At 43.1% G+C, this 18,198-nt stretch overlaps 1 protein-coding gene across 4 annotated transcripts in view; it reads right to left on the reverse strand.

Moving 5' to 3' along the window:
- KIRREL3 (kirre like nephrin family adhesion molecule 3) overlaps nt 1-18,198 on the reverse strand; it is a 747,957-nt gene that overhangs the window by 181,933 nt on the left and 547,826 nt on the right. For all 4 annotated transcript variants that reach the window (XM_081844377.1, XM_081844375.1, XM_081844378.1 and 1 more), the window contains one exon: nt 1,316-1,473. In XM_081844377.1, coding sequence (XP_081700503.1) covers nt 1,316-1,473 — 158 coding nt within the window. The remainder of the gene's footprint in view (nt 1-1,315; nt 1,474-18,198) is intronic.

Consider the following 18,198-nt stretch of genomic DNA (forward strand, 5'->3'; position numbering starts at 1 on the left):
TCAGTCCACCATCTTGAGTCAAAATGGTATCCATTTATGTATCTAAACAAGGGTGAAAATACGTTCCTTGATCTCAAAAATCATGTTGCTAAATTTGGACAAGCTGTCCAAATGCACTGCGAACAGAGAAACAAAGCACTTTTCAAAATACATAGTAGAAGGGGAGTTTCTGATCATTAGGAAAATCATAATAATAATTTCCCTCTCTATACTGAGTATAGAGTTCCCTTCTCTCTATACCAATTAGTTTCTGGGCTCAATTCAATGTGTTGGTTTTGACCTATAAAGTGTTATGTGGCTCAGGACCCCAATACCTTAAGGGCCTCTTTTCAGTGGCTGGGCTTTTATATGTGTGTGTGTGTGTGTGTGTGTGTGTGTGTGTGTGTGTTTAATCATCATTTGTTATAACCTTGGAGATCTGATCTCCCTCCTCTACCTTTCCCCTCTCCTCTCCTTTTCTTTTTCAAGAGGGGCGACCCTGCTAACTTTTACTGTTTTTGGTGCAGTAGAATCTAAAAGCACCTTAAAGAAAAATGGATTCATTATGGCCCAAGCTTTGGGGGACTTCAGTCCATCAGATGCATGAAGTGTTATCCTGAGAGACAGGTATGCATACACACACTTGGTTTGTGGCAATGGGGATTGTAAACAGTGAGGTCAGAGGGAAATGAAACACAGAAACGTACAAGCATTGATAATCATGTAATTAACTGCAGCCATTCACAGCTGATATCCTGGCAATTAACAGATACAGTGAGATGTTTAAGGGAAAAAAATCATTGATCTCAATTCAATCAATAAATAAATAAATAAATAAATAAATAAATAAATAGCATTGAACCTCCTGCTGTATTGTGATTTAGCAGACCTAGAATTCTAGTGTTAAGCAAATTAACAAATACAGTGTGATAAAAACTCCTTCCTCAATTCAATCCACAGCTGATAGCATCAAACTCTTGATGTGTTGTAACTCTGCAGACCTGGAATTCTATTGCTGTGAGACAGGGAGAATATATCTCTGTCCCACCACAAAAAGTCCTCCCAGTCTAGGATGTGAGGGCATTTGAGACAGCATAGCTAAGCGGGTCTGGACTGGGTCAATGCCTGGTTGAAAAACCCTTTGGGAATGCTATGTATGGAACCTTGAGTTCCATGATGGAAGATTGTAGAAATATATTTTTTTACTAATAATGTGACTTGAGTTCTCCCTGTGAAGGTCCATCTCTAGGTCAGCCAAGTCATCACCACCTGGGTGGGCCTTAGCTGTCCTCTTTGACACCCACCCTGACCCCAATTCCAAATCTCAGACCCTTACCTTGGAATAGGTTGCTCCATTTATTACTTCTCCTCTCCTCATCCAAATAATGGATGCTGCTGGTTTAGCATTGTCCGCGTGGCAGGTCAGATTCAGAGGATCTCCAGCTCGCAGACTAATGACGGGCCCTCCAATAATTATGGGATCATCCGGAGGCACTGTAGAGAAAACAGAGCCTGGTGCAATTTATGAGCTTCAAAACTAAACCCACCAGATTAGAGAGAGGGCAGGATATACTGATCCAAGAGAATAAGCATGACACAATATGCTGAAATCCACACTTGATCTGCAGAATGAATTAGCCAAGCTGAGGAGGCATAAAAAAGAAAGAAAGATTGCTTCTGGCAGCATCAGCACCAGCCATGTCGCCAACAGTACAATAACAAGGTGTTGTACAATAGGGGTGCATTGAAATATAGTTTCATAATAAGGCACTTCATACATGGAGAACTTCCTGTAACCCAATAAAGAGATGTACACAAAGGGATTTAAAGCACATTGTATAACATGCTTTGATCACATATTTGTTCCCCCATTCAAGGCATTTGGTTAAAGGGTGATACAGAGGGTGAGTTTTCTCCCAACTCAATACTTTTTGTCTGGTGCTGCTGTTATTCTAGTGCACACAATTCCTGATTTTTGGGGTCAAAATGAAAAATGTGCATTTATTCGGGACTAAATCATCCAGAACTTGAAACGTGTGCTTTTGTGGAAGCAGCTTCCATTGTGCAGGGTGGGAATACCAGTTTGGTATGCGAATATGGAAACTAATACATGGGGGAGGGATTTATTGTAGATTATGAATACAGATTTTTTATTTAGTTTAAAAATAATATGAAAAAAGTTTCTGTGGTTAGCTGGGTTACCTTTTGGAGTGCATGGGGAATGCTGAACATGGCTGCTTATTTCTCCCACTTGCTCAGCCCCACCCCCTTTCTTTATGTTTTCACATGTTACAACAAAACAAGGAGAGGGAGAGCAAATGTGATGTAGGTGTGCACCCTCTTATTTTGTTATTGCAAGAGTGATTTGGACTTACTGCATTCCCAGTATAACTTACATGGGTTGTACTAAGCTGGAAGGGTGAACATGTGAAGAAGTTGAATCTTATTCAGTTTGATTGATTCATACCACCTAGTATTTATTCATTTACTTACACATGCTGTGACATGTTCCTTATCGCTGCCCAAGGTCCCCAGGATCCTCACAGCCCCAGAGTGAGTCTTATCTCCAAACAATGAGTCCCTTACTCATTTGGGTCCTCTTTTCATCACTAGATCCTGCTTCCATAACAAACTTCCTACAGCTCTCCTACCTCACCACTGGGGTTGCTAGATCCAGATCCAGTTCTTTGTTGTTGCTTCTAACCACCTCCTCCTTTTTCCTAAAGGTGTCCTCATGATCTAACCTTCTTTCTGCCTTCTGCCCCCACGGCTCCAGGCTCCTACCCTCTTTGCCCAGGACTGTCTCAGCCATGTCTGAGGATCAGACCTGCATAGCCAAAAAGATTCCTCACCCCGGGTTTTTAGGAGAGGAAGGTGGATGTCATCAAAGGGACATGCTCTCCATCAAGGCTGTTGGTTGAAATCAATCATATTTAACAGACTAAGGTATTTAGGGAACAAAGAATCTGATTTCCTTTCAATACATTACTAAGTGTACCAGCTTATTCCACAGATGTTCTATTACTAGACATTTATGGTATCTGCAGGTAGTCGACAGACAGTTTAGGCTTGGGATGGGTTTTCTTTGCTGAACCTTTATTGTCTGAGTGAGCTTTAGATATGAAAGCAATAACATATTTCCTCCACTTTATTTATTTACCACATCGCTGACGGGCTTCTCCTGCTGAGCTGCACACATATTACTTTATGAAGGCTGGGGGCAAAAGCTGTCATTTAGTCCAGAATGCAAAGCAAGGGATTTGGTCTAAAACAAAGAACAGTGGTGTATAACTAGATTATTTCATTCTATTTGAGACATGAATCAGAGCACTGGGCGACAGCATTTGCAGCTGAAGCCGTGAATATGTTCATGTAGCTCCGTTTGTGTGTCTGTTCCAGGAGGATGTGGAGCATCAATTTTAGGTTGAAATGGGATGTTACAAGAGTCATCAAGAACCCACTGCCTAGAATCACTTCTCTGCTATTTCTTGTAATGTCTACTGTAACATTGTGCAAGCACTGAGAGCCCTGCATAATTCCTTCAAATTGAGAACTCGGGTGGTTGAGTGTCGACACTATTGCATGCAGAATGGCAGTACCGATAAATAAGAGGCAGGGATTAGCATGCCTGGGAGAATTCTGAGGTATGCAAAAGTACTAAATATTAGGAGGAAAAACCAAAGCAAATGCACACCAAGCATGCTCAGTGGTTTCAAGGAGCCACAGAATGTTGGATGTCAATTGTGCAATTCTGTTAAGAGGTAACTATCCTGATGCGGGTGGCACTGTGGGTTAAACCACAGAGCCTAGGACTTGCCGATCAGAAGGTTGACAGTTTGAATCCCCGCAACGGTTGCTCGGTCCCTGCTCCTACCAACCTAGCAGTTTGAAAGCCTGAAGTGCAAGTAGTTAAATAGGTACTGCTCTGGCGGGAAGGTAAACAGCGTTTCTGTGCGCTGCTCTGGTTCGCCAGAAGCGGCTTAGACATGCTGGCCACATGACCCGGAAGCTGTACGCCGGCTCCCTCGGCCAATAAAGCGAGATGAGTGCCGCAACCCCAGAGTCGGCCATAACTGGACCTAATGGCCAGGGGCCCCTTTACCTTTACCTATACTGTGGCTTTTTGTTCCAGGTCCCACTTCTCCTCTGTCTCCCCTATGATACAAACTAATGGGATGTATCTAATGCTCTTGTGCTAGCAGATGGGTGGGTTTTAAAACTGTGCAGCAGAGGAAACCAAGTCACCAGCTGTGCCAGCAGAAACTAATTGCACAACAGATTGAGCAACCAAGTCACCAGCAACCTACACATGCATTCTCTTGCTCAAAAACTTTCCCCTGGTGCCAAACATTACACCAGCAGAACAAGGATAGGACTTTAACTAAGTGATTTTAACTTGGCGCTACCTTGGATACAGACCAATTTGTTTATTTTAACAGATTGTCTTAATTTGCTTTAAACCTTAGCTGCATCGTGCACAGTTCTTTATTTAAAATCCTATTCATTGCCATTCCCTGTCGCCTGAAAGATGAGCATTGGTCCTATTTTCTTCACAGACCTTGATTTTGACATTCTTCAGATTATAATATCATTGAATCACCCAAGTCTATAATTCTGGGGAAACCAGTCAGGCCAGTAAGGAAACCACTTAACAATAATAGGCCAGAGCAGGTCATATAGTATTTCCTAATTTATTTATTTTTTAAAAAGCATTCAAAGGCCACTTGCTCACTGGTCAGAGCAGAAGAGGATTCTCATAATGATTTGGAACAGGCCCACCAATAGTCAACAAACAAGTCTGAGGAAGGTACAATAAGAAGCCCTAAACCCAACTCTTCAGCAATGGTGGAAAGGTAGTTCTTTATACTTATTAGCACAATTGCAGGGACTATTTTTGTATTGTATCACCTGCCAACCTTCGCTTAATAAACAAGAGGCACTCCTCATCTCAAGGGAGGTTCTGCAGCTATCTCTCTTATCAAATAAGACTTTGCTGCGAATTTTGACTCAGATGACATCAGGGATCTTTCATCCTTCCTCTAGAAAAAAAACCCTCCATCATTCAAATTGCCATCTTGACAGCTTGCTAGGAGTGTGTGTGTGTGTGTGTGTGTGTGTGTGTGTGTGTTTGTGTCTCCATCCCACATTACAGGCGCCAAAAAGAAAAAAGAAAAAAAAAAGAAGGCATTTTCAGAGATGTTGAGGCCTGGAGAGTTTATAGCACCCATGTGCCACACTGCCATATATCTACGTGTCTTTTGATTTATAATCCACTCTTTCCACATAGGCTCAGAGCAAGCAGCAACATTATAAAAACAAGCTAACACCATAAAATTAGTGATGGACGAATTCCCCTTGGCTTGCCTCAAAACACATTTTTTAGAGGTTTCTGAGACATTTTTTTTTTAAAAAAGCTTTAAGGTTCCCCCCCCCCAAGTATTCTCAAGGAAAGGTTAGAGGAAAACGAATGAAGAATGGAGGGCACACCCCTTCCTTTTGAGCTGCTTGTACCCTCCTCATAAACAGCACCTCCATCTTTCAGAAGGGAGGAGGAGTAAGCAGTGCTGAGGAGAGCTTGCTAGAAAGAAGGGAAGCATTTTCAACCTCTCTTTATATGAAACAGACACCCCCAGGCATGTTCAAAAGTGTCACTTCCTTCAGGTAATGTGGGGATTGGAAATTGCTCTGCCTCCAGATTCAGACTCTGTTTTGAGCCAGAGCCACATCATATCCCTCAACTGTCCTGTTTTAAGTGGGACATCCCAGAATGAAAGAAGCTATCCTGGCTTCTGATTGGATCCTGGAATGTCCTGTATTTTGGTCCAGTGCTCTGGTGCGAGTCAGCTGGCTGACACCAGAGCACCGGACCAAAAAAACCTTCATTTGTTTGTTTTTTGTCTCGCCCTTTTGTGTGAATCAGCTAGCTCCCATGAGAGCTCCGGACCAAAAAAGGAGCAGGTTGTTGGAGGGTATGCCACATTTGAAAAGATCTGGGTGTCTGCTTCCAGACAATGAAAAGGATACTAGTCCAAGTATGGTTATATGCTAGGAAGGGATGGGCAAATTTGTAAATACAGGGGTATGAACGGGATCCGTTTTGGAGGCCCGTTCACAACATGAAAAGAATGCAACCCATGTCTGCGCGTCTGCACATGTGCGGGTTGCAATTCACCACTTCTGTGCATGCGCATGACATCATTTTGCACGTCTGTGCATGCACAAGTGGCGAAACCCGGAAGTAACCCTTTCCGGTACTTCCAGGTCACCACGGGATGTATCCTGAAAGAGCATAACATGAAGCGGACGTAACATGACGTATGACTGTATCAGTTTCTCATTTTTCCAAGCTTAGGTTTCGTTCTCCACATCACTTTGCAATTTTTAAAAAAGTCCTCATGAAAATTCACCAGCATTTTAGGGCAAACTTCCCCTAATGTACACATTTTTGTGCAATTATTCCTAATACACACTTTTGCAAAGCAATTGTGTCTAATATAAACCTAAGAGCTTGCTGGAGCAGTCCAATGGACCATCTAGTCTAACATCTTGTTCTCACAGTGGCAGAAGAAGAAGAAGAGTTTGGATTTGATACCCCGCTTTATCACTACCCTAAGGAGTCTCAAAGTGGCTAACATTCTCCTTTCCCTTCCTCCCCCACAACAAACACTCTGTGAGGTGAGTGGGGCTGAGAGACTTCAGAGAAGTGTGACTGGCCCAAGGTCACCCAGCAGCTGCATGTGGAGGAGCGGGGAATCAAACCTGGTTCACCAGATTACGAGTCTATCGCTCTTAACCACTACACCACACTGGCCACTCGAATGCCTGCTGAAATCCCACAAGCAGGACTAGAACACAAAAAGCATTCTCCCTTACTGTGGCTTCCAGCAACTCTCTCACTGAGCTATGGTTCTTCTCTGTATTTACAGCCTTTCTCCCAGATGATGGAGAACTGGGAAGCTGGATACCTGGGTCAAGATGCTGTACCTGAGATGAAATGGGATTAGATTCAGGTGGGCTTTTTGTGCTTATGTATTTTAAACCTCCAGAAAGGTGAATTGCTTATAGCACGGATGAGAACCAATTTAGAATATAAACACAAACTTTAAAAATTACACTATTAAAATAGCATTAAGTCTCTTCATTAGAATACTGTACATGTGCACGTGCGGCACACACTTTTATACCCAGTGAAAACACGGAGACTATACTGAGCATGAGTCACCACCAGACAAGTGTTCAGACCTAACTAAAATATGTGTATTAGCTGTGACCGCTCACTCTAAAGTATCAGAAATTTCACAAGAAGCTTTCCATTACTATGCTGAAATTAATCTGAAACCACGTTTGCCAAAGAATGCATCATGCTTCAGAGGTGGGAATCTGGATCTCATTTGTTCTGACATTTGTTGATATGTAGAGATGAGCAGATTATCCTCCATTTCTTCTTGATCTTTCCTACCAGAAATTCAGCTTATCCACAAAAAAATCATAAACTTAATTTTCGAAATGCGCCGAGTTCCTTCAGCTCATTTCAGACTTTTTGCCCATCAACACTGATGCATATTGCTGAAGCACTCTGCAAACAAACAAATCATATTGATGGGATTGCTTATATTATGGGTGAGGAACCTTGTTTGTTCCATGGGCCAGATCCTTATTGGGCTCAGCCTCATAGGCCAAATTTAGCAGGTGGATGGGATCACCCACGTGGCAATCACATGACATCACAATAATGTCATGTGCATGACACTTTCAAGTGCCAAAGTTGGGACTTCAAAACACCTTTCAAGGCACTGTTAAAAAGAAGGCTTTATTCCCTTGTTTTAGCAGGGGTTTCAATGGATCCCCTCCTGAAGTGATGGTAAAATACCCTATTTTTCAGCACACCTTCTTCCAATTCAAGGAGGAGTGCATCTGAGATTTGTCTGCAGAATGGGACCCAACCATTGTTTTAGCAGGGGATCCTATGCTGGTTTTCATGGAATTCATAGAATTCCCTGCTTAAACAATGATCAAGGTAAAGGTAAAGGTAAAGGTACCCCTGACCATTAGGTCCAGAAGCGGACGACTCTGGGGTTGCAGTGCTCATCTTGCTTTACTGGCCAAGGGAGCCGGTGTTTGTTGGCAGACAATTTTTCCGGGTCATGTGGCCAGCATGACTAAGCCGCTTCTGGCAAAACCAGAGCAGCGCACGGAAACGCCATTTACCTTCCCGCCGGAGTGGTACCTATTTATCTACTTGCACTCTGATGTGCTTTCAAACTGCTAGGTTGGCAGGAGCAGGGACCGAGCAATGGGAGCTCACCCCTTCGCGCGGATTCGAACTGCCCAACCTTCTGATTGGCAAGCCTTAGGCTCAGTGGTTTAGACCACAGCACCACCCATGTCTGTTAAAACAATGGTTAAAACCCCTCAATTTTAGCAGCAGATCCTGATGCACAACCCTCCCTAAACAAGGAAGGAGTCCTATTTAGAATCCTCTGCTAAAAAGAGGGTTCTTATGATTATAGCAGGAGATCTCACACACACAGCCTTACATGGAAACACCACAATAGTTATAAATCCCTCTGCTTCCACAGGCACTTATGTTGCACACCCCTTCCTGATTCAGGGAGGCACATGCTTTAGAATTCCCCACTATGGGGGCAGGTTCCCATCATTTTAGCAGGAGATTCCATGCAGGCTTGCATGGAAACCTCTTCTAAAATGATGGAGGGAACCTTCTGTTTTAGCAGGGAATTTCAATGCATGGGATCCTGCAGAACTGAGCAGGATTTAAACCTTCCCTAGTGCCCGTCTGATGATGTCAAGAGCAGGTGGGTGTGGTTTGAGGAAAACAGCTTTGCAGGCCAAGTTAGACCCCTCTGGCGGGAGGAAAAGTGATATACAAATGTATTAAGTAAGTAAATAATGTAGGAGCATGTGAACTGCACGAACTGAAAGCTCCACCAAACTCTACAAACTCTTCCGGGTTAGCGCCTCCGGCAATGGCGGAATTCCTCTGATCGGGAGGAACTTGCTCCGTGGAATTCAGGGTCTGGCCGCCACAGCGAAGGTGGAGACCCACTAAAAATTGCAGGCAGGAGAAGCCTGTGAACGTGGGATTCAGCTGGCACCTTTTGCGCCCCCCCTTCTTGCGGGGAGACCCGGTTTCGGGGATCCGGAGCGATGTGGGGTGAGCGGTGTGGTGCTTCGAATTGACTGCTTCTTTCACGGAGTGAAGCCGCATTGCTGTTGCCAGAGAGCGCTGACTTTTTCCTGTGCACAATTTGATTCTAAACAACTACCCGTGAGTAGAACGGAAAATTGGATTTTTAAACGTCTTAATTTGGCACCGAAATGGGGATGTTTCAAACAGGAAGTCCGCTTTCCCCTTTTGTAAATAGATTGAAGCAAAGAATTTGCAAGCTAAAGTCTTGGAAAGTCCTATGTAAAGGATTAAACTTCCATTGGCTAAAATCATTAAACCCCCCTTGGAGGCAGGAGAAGAGGGGGGAAATTTTGGATCGCGTAAGCCTGCAGGAGAGAGTGAAGAAAGTTGGATCACCACCGCTCTGAACCGGGAAATGGACTGCTAGTAAGACTGACGTTTGACTGTGACAGTTAGTTAAATAAGAGAAATACATTGTTTTCATTGTTTCCTTCTGCGTTTAAAAAGGAGTAAAAGCAGCTGAAAATTGAAACTAATTTTACTGCTTGAACTATGCTTAAAAGGACTGATACAAACAGAAATTGTTTCCCTCTAGAGGGAGCCTTTGAAATTGTTACAAGAGTTGGGCTGGTGGAATCTCCAGCTGCAAGAGAAAACCGTGAGATTGACCTTGGATTGCTTGAGAATGTTGACAGAAGAAGCCTTAGTGATTGCACTATGCAAGATAAGTGAGTCATTGCAACAGCTCCACAAGAAGACGGATGTGATGAATATTAAAATTGATATTTTGGGACAAAAAGTGACTAATTTGGGACAAAAAGTGAACATCTACACAGAAACTATACAGGAATCTACTTTGACATGCCAAATGGTGGAGAAAGCGAGGGAGAAAGTTGTGGTTGTTGAACCTAAAGTAATACAAGTGGAGAGGGAGAGAGCCCCAGCCTTACAGAGGCAATTTGATGATTACAAGTTGTTGCCCTCTATGATTGAATTCAGAGAAAGTCAGATTGGAACCCTGCTTGGACTGGAGAAGGAAAGTTGGATAGATCACCCCATGCAGGGATTTACTGACCTTTGGGATCTGGACCTGGGTCAGGAGGAAATTGGAGTTGTGGGGACCTGCAGATTTGGAGGGACTTTGAAACACGTCCTGAAATATCTTTTGGATTTTAGTTTTAACCACGGAGATGTGGATGACATGTCGAGAAGGAATAAAAACATTGTTAGGTTGGAGCTCCCCCGAGACCTACTCTTCAGCATCAAAGAAAGGAAATTAAGAACAAGATCAGCAGAAGACAAAGTAAAGTGTATGTATAAATACGAAGATTTGCAGAAGGGACCTGGAAAAGAGTTAAGAGCCTCGGACAGAAGATCACCAGGTTGATGGACTATATGGAATTGACGGAAATGACTGGCAGAATCCGAGACCAGGGAGAAGAGATGGTGGAAGAAGATTGGAAAAAGTTTAAAGTTTATTTATAGAAGTAGGTTAAAATTAATGAGTGTTAGAAAAATGTTGGAATGAAATTATATGGCCTTAGTAGAAGTGTTATAAGGAGTTAAGCATAAATAAGTATTATAGTATTAATGGAAATAAGGTTAAAATAAGTTAAGATATTTATATGACAGAAAATAGTGAAAGATGGAAAGGATTTGCTGAATCAATTAATAGAAGTGGAATACAAAAAGGGAGGTGAGAGGAAGTCGATGAAACAAGGGAATGAAAGATAAGGCATTGAAATGGTATGATGTATGTTTTTAAATTGTTTTTGTTCTGTTTTGTTTAGTTTAATGCGTTAATGTTGTGTGGTGTATTGTTTATATATTGTATTGTATTGTTTTTTCTTTCTTTTGTTTTCTTCTTCTTTTTTCTCCTTTTCTTTTTCTTCTTGTTTGTAAGGTTTAAAAGTAATAAATATTATTTAAAAACAAAAACAAACTCTACAAACTCTGCAAATAGTAATAATATCAATTTAGCCCTATAAATAATAGCTTCAGCCCTAAAAATCAGTGAACAATATGTGCTCCCTTTTGAAAAAGATCTCAAAGTCTTTTCTCTGGTGTGTTTGAATATTTTTCCATCAGCAGTTCTTGAGTGGAGGTTCCACGAAAACCCCTACTGTCAAAGTCCCTGTGAATCTGGAGAGGTGCAATTGATAGCTCATGTTCTTATGTAATGCTCTTTTTATCATGATAAATATGATATTTTTACATGATGATTTTTATGGAAAACCCCAGGACAACCAGATACATTTTTATCCTTTTCTACTCCTTTCAAATCAGAAGGCATCCATCTCTTTCAGGGTGTCTGTCAGGGAACTGCCATCAGTGCCGGAGGGAGAGAGCAAAATCCAGAGGGATTCCAGAGAGTGTCCCGGGATTGGGAGAGGCAGCCCATCTTCTGGGGAAGAGAATCAGCGTAGCACCAGTGGAGAAGGGGGGCAGATGGGGGAAGCGGCGAGGTGGTCCCATGACTCCTTGCCGGGGACCAGCGGGGAGAGTAGGGGTCCTCCACTGCCTACGCCCTCCTTGCGCAGAAGGCTTTTGCGCAGAGAGAGTAGGAGGAGACCAGGCGTCAAAGAGCTTCTTTGCTGGAAGAAGTTTAAGAAACGCCCACTGACGGATTCTGCCAGCGATTGAGACAGCCACGGGTGAGTGGCTGTCCGGACAGAAAAGGTTCACTCAGGCAACCCAGCCAGGTGTTTGCACCGGCTTATGCACGAGCAACCCCTAGAACCATTACAGTGTCTAAACATTGTGCTGCTGCATATAAAAAACCCTAGGGGGTTAATTTTTGCAAACTTACAGTTTTAATTTCTATGCCTGGCATTCTATAGTACGATACAGTTATTAGTAATTCTACTGTTATGGTTTTCTATTATGTTTTGTTTGGTATTCTTTTATATATGGGTATGAAGTTTCTTTTTGAATATTGATTGTGGTCCCTTCCAACTATACAATTCTTTGAATCTATGATTCCGTGTCGCTAACCATAGTAAAGAGATCGATTGACTGAATAAGTTGAATAAGAATAAGAATAAAATGGGAGGATTCCTATTTCATCATGTCCTGTATAGGAACAAAACAAGCGCTGGTTTTGACATACAAAGCCTTAAACAACTGAGGACCTCAATACCTCAAAGACCAACTCTCTCCATATGAAACTACCTGGACCTTGAGATTATCATCTGAGGTCCTTCTTCATGTGCCTCCTCCATAAGAGGTCTGGAGGGTGGCAACATGAGAACAGGTCTTTTCCGCAGTAGCTCCCCATTAGGCCTTTTCTGCAGTAGCTCCCCATACCCTTTAAAATATGTTCGTGTGAGAGGGAGAAGAATTATTGGTTTGTTTTGTTCTTATTAGATGCTCTCATACCTTGGAAGTTGAACTGAATCCATTCCGGAAGTCCGTTTGACATCCAAAATGTTCGGATACCAAGGTGTGGATTCCGATTGGCTGCAGGAAGCTCTTGCAGCCAATTGGAACCCACGGAACCTGCAGCGGGTGTTCGGGTTCCAAAAAACGTTTGCAAACTGGAACACTCACTTCTGGGTTTGCGGCATTCAGGAGCCAAAACGTTCGATTCACAAGGCGTTCAACGTCTGAGGTACGATTGTATTTAATATTTCTTATCTTGTCTTTTTATGTTTTGAACCACCCTGAGATCTATGGATGAAGGGCGGTATACAAATTTAATAAAAAAATTAAAATTCAAAACTAAAAAAATCTAGGGGGATGTTTGCATAAAGAGAATTCCAGATGCTTCCCTAGTAATGTATGGATGCAAGGCGGGCAGTTTATTCCTTACTGAAAGCATGATGTCTAGGGAGGAGGGTTGGGGATGGAGCAGGGGGTTCATTCTAAGAGTCATCTTTGTAGGACACACATTAATCCAATTGACAGGTTCTCTTCTAGGTTTTAAATACAACCACTTAGATGCTGCTAGTAATGTTAATGACAGCAATAATCTTCTTCCCTGAAAGGGACAATAATTGCTGTATGAATAATAATCAATATTTAGCTTCTTCTTAAGAGGATTTCTAAAGGCTTTGCACATTTTATTGCACTAAGTGTCGCAAAAGTATTAGACCCATTTTATGAGTCGCAGGAGAGTGGGGGAGGAGAGGAGGACTTAACCAAGGCAGGAAAGCAAGCTGAGCAAAAATCAAGAAGCAATTCCATGGTAGAGCAAGGCTCAGCAGAAACCCTTTCCCTATGTTCTCCTTCTGGGTAACAGAATTGACTACTGAGGCAACAGAGAGAACGTAAGGAGCACTCACACTTTACATTGTGGGTGCCCTTTGTGCGTGGAGCTATAGTTCCCAGGGAGCTTACTGGCAAACAGGGGCTGGCTTGCCTCTCAGTACTAATTTTTGGAGTTTCACACCCAGCCTCAGTAATCAGGTTTCTTGCTGGGAGGTGGGGCCAGTCCCAGTTTAAATAGGTAGTGGAGCCGACAACAGACAGGCAGCCAGCTCTGGAGATTCACTCTCCCTACTCTCCCTTTGTTTAATGTTTTCCAGTTTGCAGGTTAACTTTTTCGTCCTGTTTAGTGGGTGCTGCTATGGTCTTTGACTGGTTGCTGCTGAAGGACCGGGAAGAAATTTTCTTGCATTGGCAGGTTTTGTCTTCCATGTAGCAGTTCGTCACAGCTTGGGCAGTTATGGCCTTGGGTGGAATCCTTTAGTCTTTTCTTCCCTATATGGTGTGTGTGTGTGTGTGTGTGTGTGTGTGTGTGAGAGAGAGAGAGAGAGAGAGAGAGAGAGAGAGAGAGAAAGAAAGAGAAGTGGTGACTCACCCCCCTGCAGTGGCGATTCCAGGGTCCCCCTCTTAATGGGGTTATATATATGGGTGTCACTGGCCATACACTGAAAGGTCGTCAGTGAACTACCCTGTGTGCAGGGATATGGGCTTGGCTGTCTGCTACACTTACGTCTCACAGAACACCCCCATATCCCATTTACCCTGATGAGCCCCAGTTCCTCCCTGGCTGGGGGGCTGCGAGGGATACACGCCCAAGGCCTAAGCCAAGGTCTTTCTACATTCGGAAGTTTAATAAAGTTGTGGCCTAATTTTAATTCCATATAACGTTGTCAAGAGTCTTTATTCCTTCCTTATGATCCCTGGGGACTGGGGCTGTCACCGCCTGGTCATGCAATGACTCCACGTGTGTGCTTGCAACCAAAAGGCAAGTCAGCAAAATGGACAGCAGGATGACACTGGAAATCACTGCCGCAAGAAATAGTGATACCAACTATCTTTAAAAGGGGATTAAACAAATTCATGGAGGATCTTGGCAGGGGCTGGGTGGTCTCCCCCCACCGCCCTCTCTCCACAGAATGTGGCTTGGCTTATTTTCTGGAGACACCCTAATGCAGCACCATGTTCACACAAACTAAAGTTGGGCAAATATCAGGTTGATCATAGGACCATTTCATCCCATTTTAAGCATTTTGTGCAGACTTTTAAAAAAACATAAGATGTACATTTTTCAATGCTTTTCAGTGCATTCACCCATAGAAATGCTTGCTGCACTAAGTTGAATATATATATATATATATATATATATATGCAGGTTTTGGTGTCCTCGGGTGTCTTCCCGTGTAAAACTTTTACACGGGAAGACACCCGAGGACACCAAAACCTGCATTCCTGTACCCGTGAAAATCTACGAAAGCATATATATATATATATATATATATGATGGTAAGGGGATGTGCTGGTGTCAGATCAACATCTAAAGCTTAAGAAATTTGATTAGCTGCCTTATTTCTAGCTGTACTGAGGATTAATTACGTGTATTGCCTGTTGTGCCATAAACCAGCAATTTGCACATGCATGGCAGCAATCTAAACAGTAAAGCCTTTGGAACGAATCCTCCTTTGAGTTCTTGTTTTTCAGCAACTAGAAGCCAGAGCAGGGAGCTGTATTCCAATCTGTAGGCAAGTTTGGGAACATCTGATTTTGTCGTTTTTGATGTCAAAAGTGGATCAAACTAATTCCTTCTCCATCCACCACACAGTCAGTGTTTACCAATCTCCGTGCTGGTTCAAACTCCACAACCCCCTCCAGCAGGTTAGTGATGGGCAGGATTTGGAAATGTGTTGGAAAACACCCCAAGCCTGATAGTCTTACTGTGAAAAGAACTTCTCTTCCCTTCAGGAACCTCTTGGGTTCAAACGAAGTAACTCTCCTCTTGGGCAACTGAATACTTCTTATGCATGCTTATGAAATGGCATGCATTTTAACTGTGGCCAACTCAGAATGGCGCTGAAATTTTGAGAGTTCACAAGTTTAAAAAGCCCATGGCGTGCTGTGTAAGATGGCAACAGATCCCAGTGTGGAATATTCCCATCTCCCATACACTGACGCAACCACCTTGTTTTCTAAGCTTTTGTTTGATGCCTGCACTGGTCTATTGGATTACCCGGGAGTTAGAAGAAGCTGATAAACAGATAAGAGTCTCCCTCGGAGAATGAGGCCTGATTACATCTTTCCAAATAAGTGGTTATCATCCCCCAGTTATTCATGCAGCTATGAATTATTGATTGGCTCCCAGCTCATTAAATAGGAGATCCAAGTAAGGGGGAGGGGAAAATGGGATGAATAGAAATCAGCGGCAGCTCTTAACATCTGTAAGTTGGCGAAATGATGGTAACTCATTACCTCCCTATTCAAAGTCCATCAGAGGAGAAGAAGAGAGAGACTGAGAGAGAATGAACAGAACCGTTGTCCATTATCCATTCAACGCAGACACAGGTCTGATTTTTTATTGAGAAGCTATGGCGGTGGAGGCTGGCCTCCTAATTTTTAATCACACACACATAAAAGTTAGCTCTTCCGCTGTTCATTCTGAGTTTCAATTTTTCATATACAGTATATAAAAACTCAGGAGACGTTGCTTCACAAAGCAGTGATCAGGTTAACATTGTGAACATTTGTGCAGGTGGGCAATTCAAGGACAAGACGGCAAGACCCGACCATTTCCATGTACTAGCAACTGGATCATAACTTCAAAACCCAACATCCTGCAATGTATCTGAGGAGAAGAGGCAAGGTTAAGGGGCCACAGCGTTCTGTCCTGCAATGCCTTGCCATGCTGCTTCTTGACCCCCAGGATCTATCCATCTGAGGGGGCAGCCATACTCAGCCAGAGGAATTCACCACTATATACACCAATAATGTTTCATTCAGTTTATGTCAAACTGGAGCTCAGTCTGGGGCTGAACTGTTGATGAGTGTATCTCCTCAAAATACAGCTTTCAAGCTGCAAACACAGCCTTTTCCTTTTTGAAAGCAGGACCAGATGTCTGCAGAGATTTGAATGCTCAAGGCAGGAAACTGAGAATATACAGCAGAGGTGGCTAAAATTACATCCCAAATCTGTCCCCTGCCCCCAATTCAAGATACCCAGAAAGATGTTGTTGCTTTAAACTTTTTTCATTGGCCATGCCCACTTTTGGTAATGGGCTAATGAAGCTCTCATACTCAAAAAGGTCAGCTAGCCCTGGTATACAGTGCAGACCCAGGACTGAAAACATTGATGATTGGTCATGGGGGTTCTTGCTAGCTTGAGGAATTTGAATTCCTTTTTGAAATGTCTTAAAGGTAAAGGTAAAGGGACCCCTGACCATTAGGTCCAGTCGTGACCGACTGTAGGGTTGCGCTGCTCATCTCGCTTTATTGGCCGAGGGAGCTGGCGTACAGCTTCCGGGTCATGTGGCCAGCATGACTAAGCTGCTTCTGGCGAACCAGAGCATTGCACAGAAACGCCGTTTACCTTCCTGCCGGAGTGGCACCTATTTATCTACTTGCACTTTGACGTGCTTTCAAACTGCTAGGTTGGCAGAAGCTGGGACTGAACAACAGGAGCTCACCCCGTTGCGGGGATTCGAACCGCCGACCTTCTGATCAACAAGTCCTAGGCTCTGTGGTTTAACCCACAGCACCACCTGTGTCCCTTGAAATGTCTTAATCCAGATCAATTGCTGCTGAATTTAGGGATCTATTCACTTTTGCACTTCTCCCATTGTGGAGATGCCATTCCAGACTGTTTAAACTCAGTTTGTGCTGAAGTTTTTGGTCAGACTTGTTTTCTAAAAAGTGATTTCACTGGGGGGGGGGGATCAAGTGAAAATGCCCCCAAAGATAATTGTGGTGGTGGGATATATTATCAGAAATATCCTGGAGTGGGGCTATGCTACCTGCCAAAATAACAACACCCAAAAATTACAAGTTGGGAGAGGTAATTTATTATAGGGCAGAACTGGTCCTGTGCTTTAGAAAGATGTTTTCACTGAATATATTTCTTACTACAGCACTGAGAGTTGCCCACTCCAGATAGCAGCTGATCAGCACTGTTATATGTTTATCCCAGTATTACTAATTAGTCATTATTATTTTATTGCTTTCCATCATGAAATAGCCAGCTGGACATCACTGATGCCTGAGACATTCTTAATTATTATCTACATTTCTTTTGAATTGCAAGTCGTTCCCTGGAGACAATCCCCTTTTTGAATGCAGAGGCGGGGGAATGAGGAAATGACACCACACAACGAAATCTCCCTCTAATTAATTCCGATTGCTGTCTTCTGCATCACATTATCTATCAATTTGTGCAACATGCATTTTCTTTTTAGGGGGGGGGGGAGTACTAACGGAACTATCCCAGATGCTCATTAATGGAAAATGGCCACATGGCTGCTGGAGTGGAAACGTATATACCGAATCCAACTTTTTTCCTCCCTTGCTTGCTTTCAAAGAAGGTGGATAGTTTGGGGAGTTGGTATAATAATCAAAACATGTAGTGAATATTCAGTGAATATCCTGGAGCAGGAGTGAGGAACCTGCAGTCCACGCACAGGTTTACCAAAACAGTGAGAACTAGGCCTTAGTGAGAGTCATGGAGGGCAGTGTTTGAATAAGTACAACCAGTTCATTTCTTCTTTGCCTTTGGAGCCTGTGTGTGTGTGTGTGTGTGTGTGTGTGTGTGAAGGGAGCCTGCACTTGGAAGCTCCGATCTGGTCACAACACCATGTTTGTGTATTCATGCATTGCCTTGT

This window comes from Podarcis erhardii (assembly GCF_964252035.2).
Source record: "Podarcis erhardii genome assembly, chromosome: 16".
Classification (NCBI taxonomy): domain Eukaryota; kingdom Metazoa; phylum Chordata; class Lepidosauria; order Squamata; family Lacertidae; genus Podarcis; species Podarcis erhardii.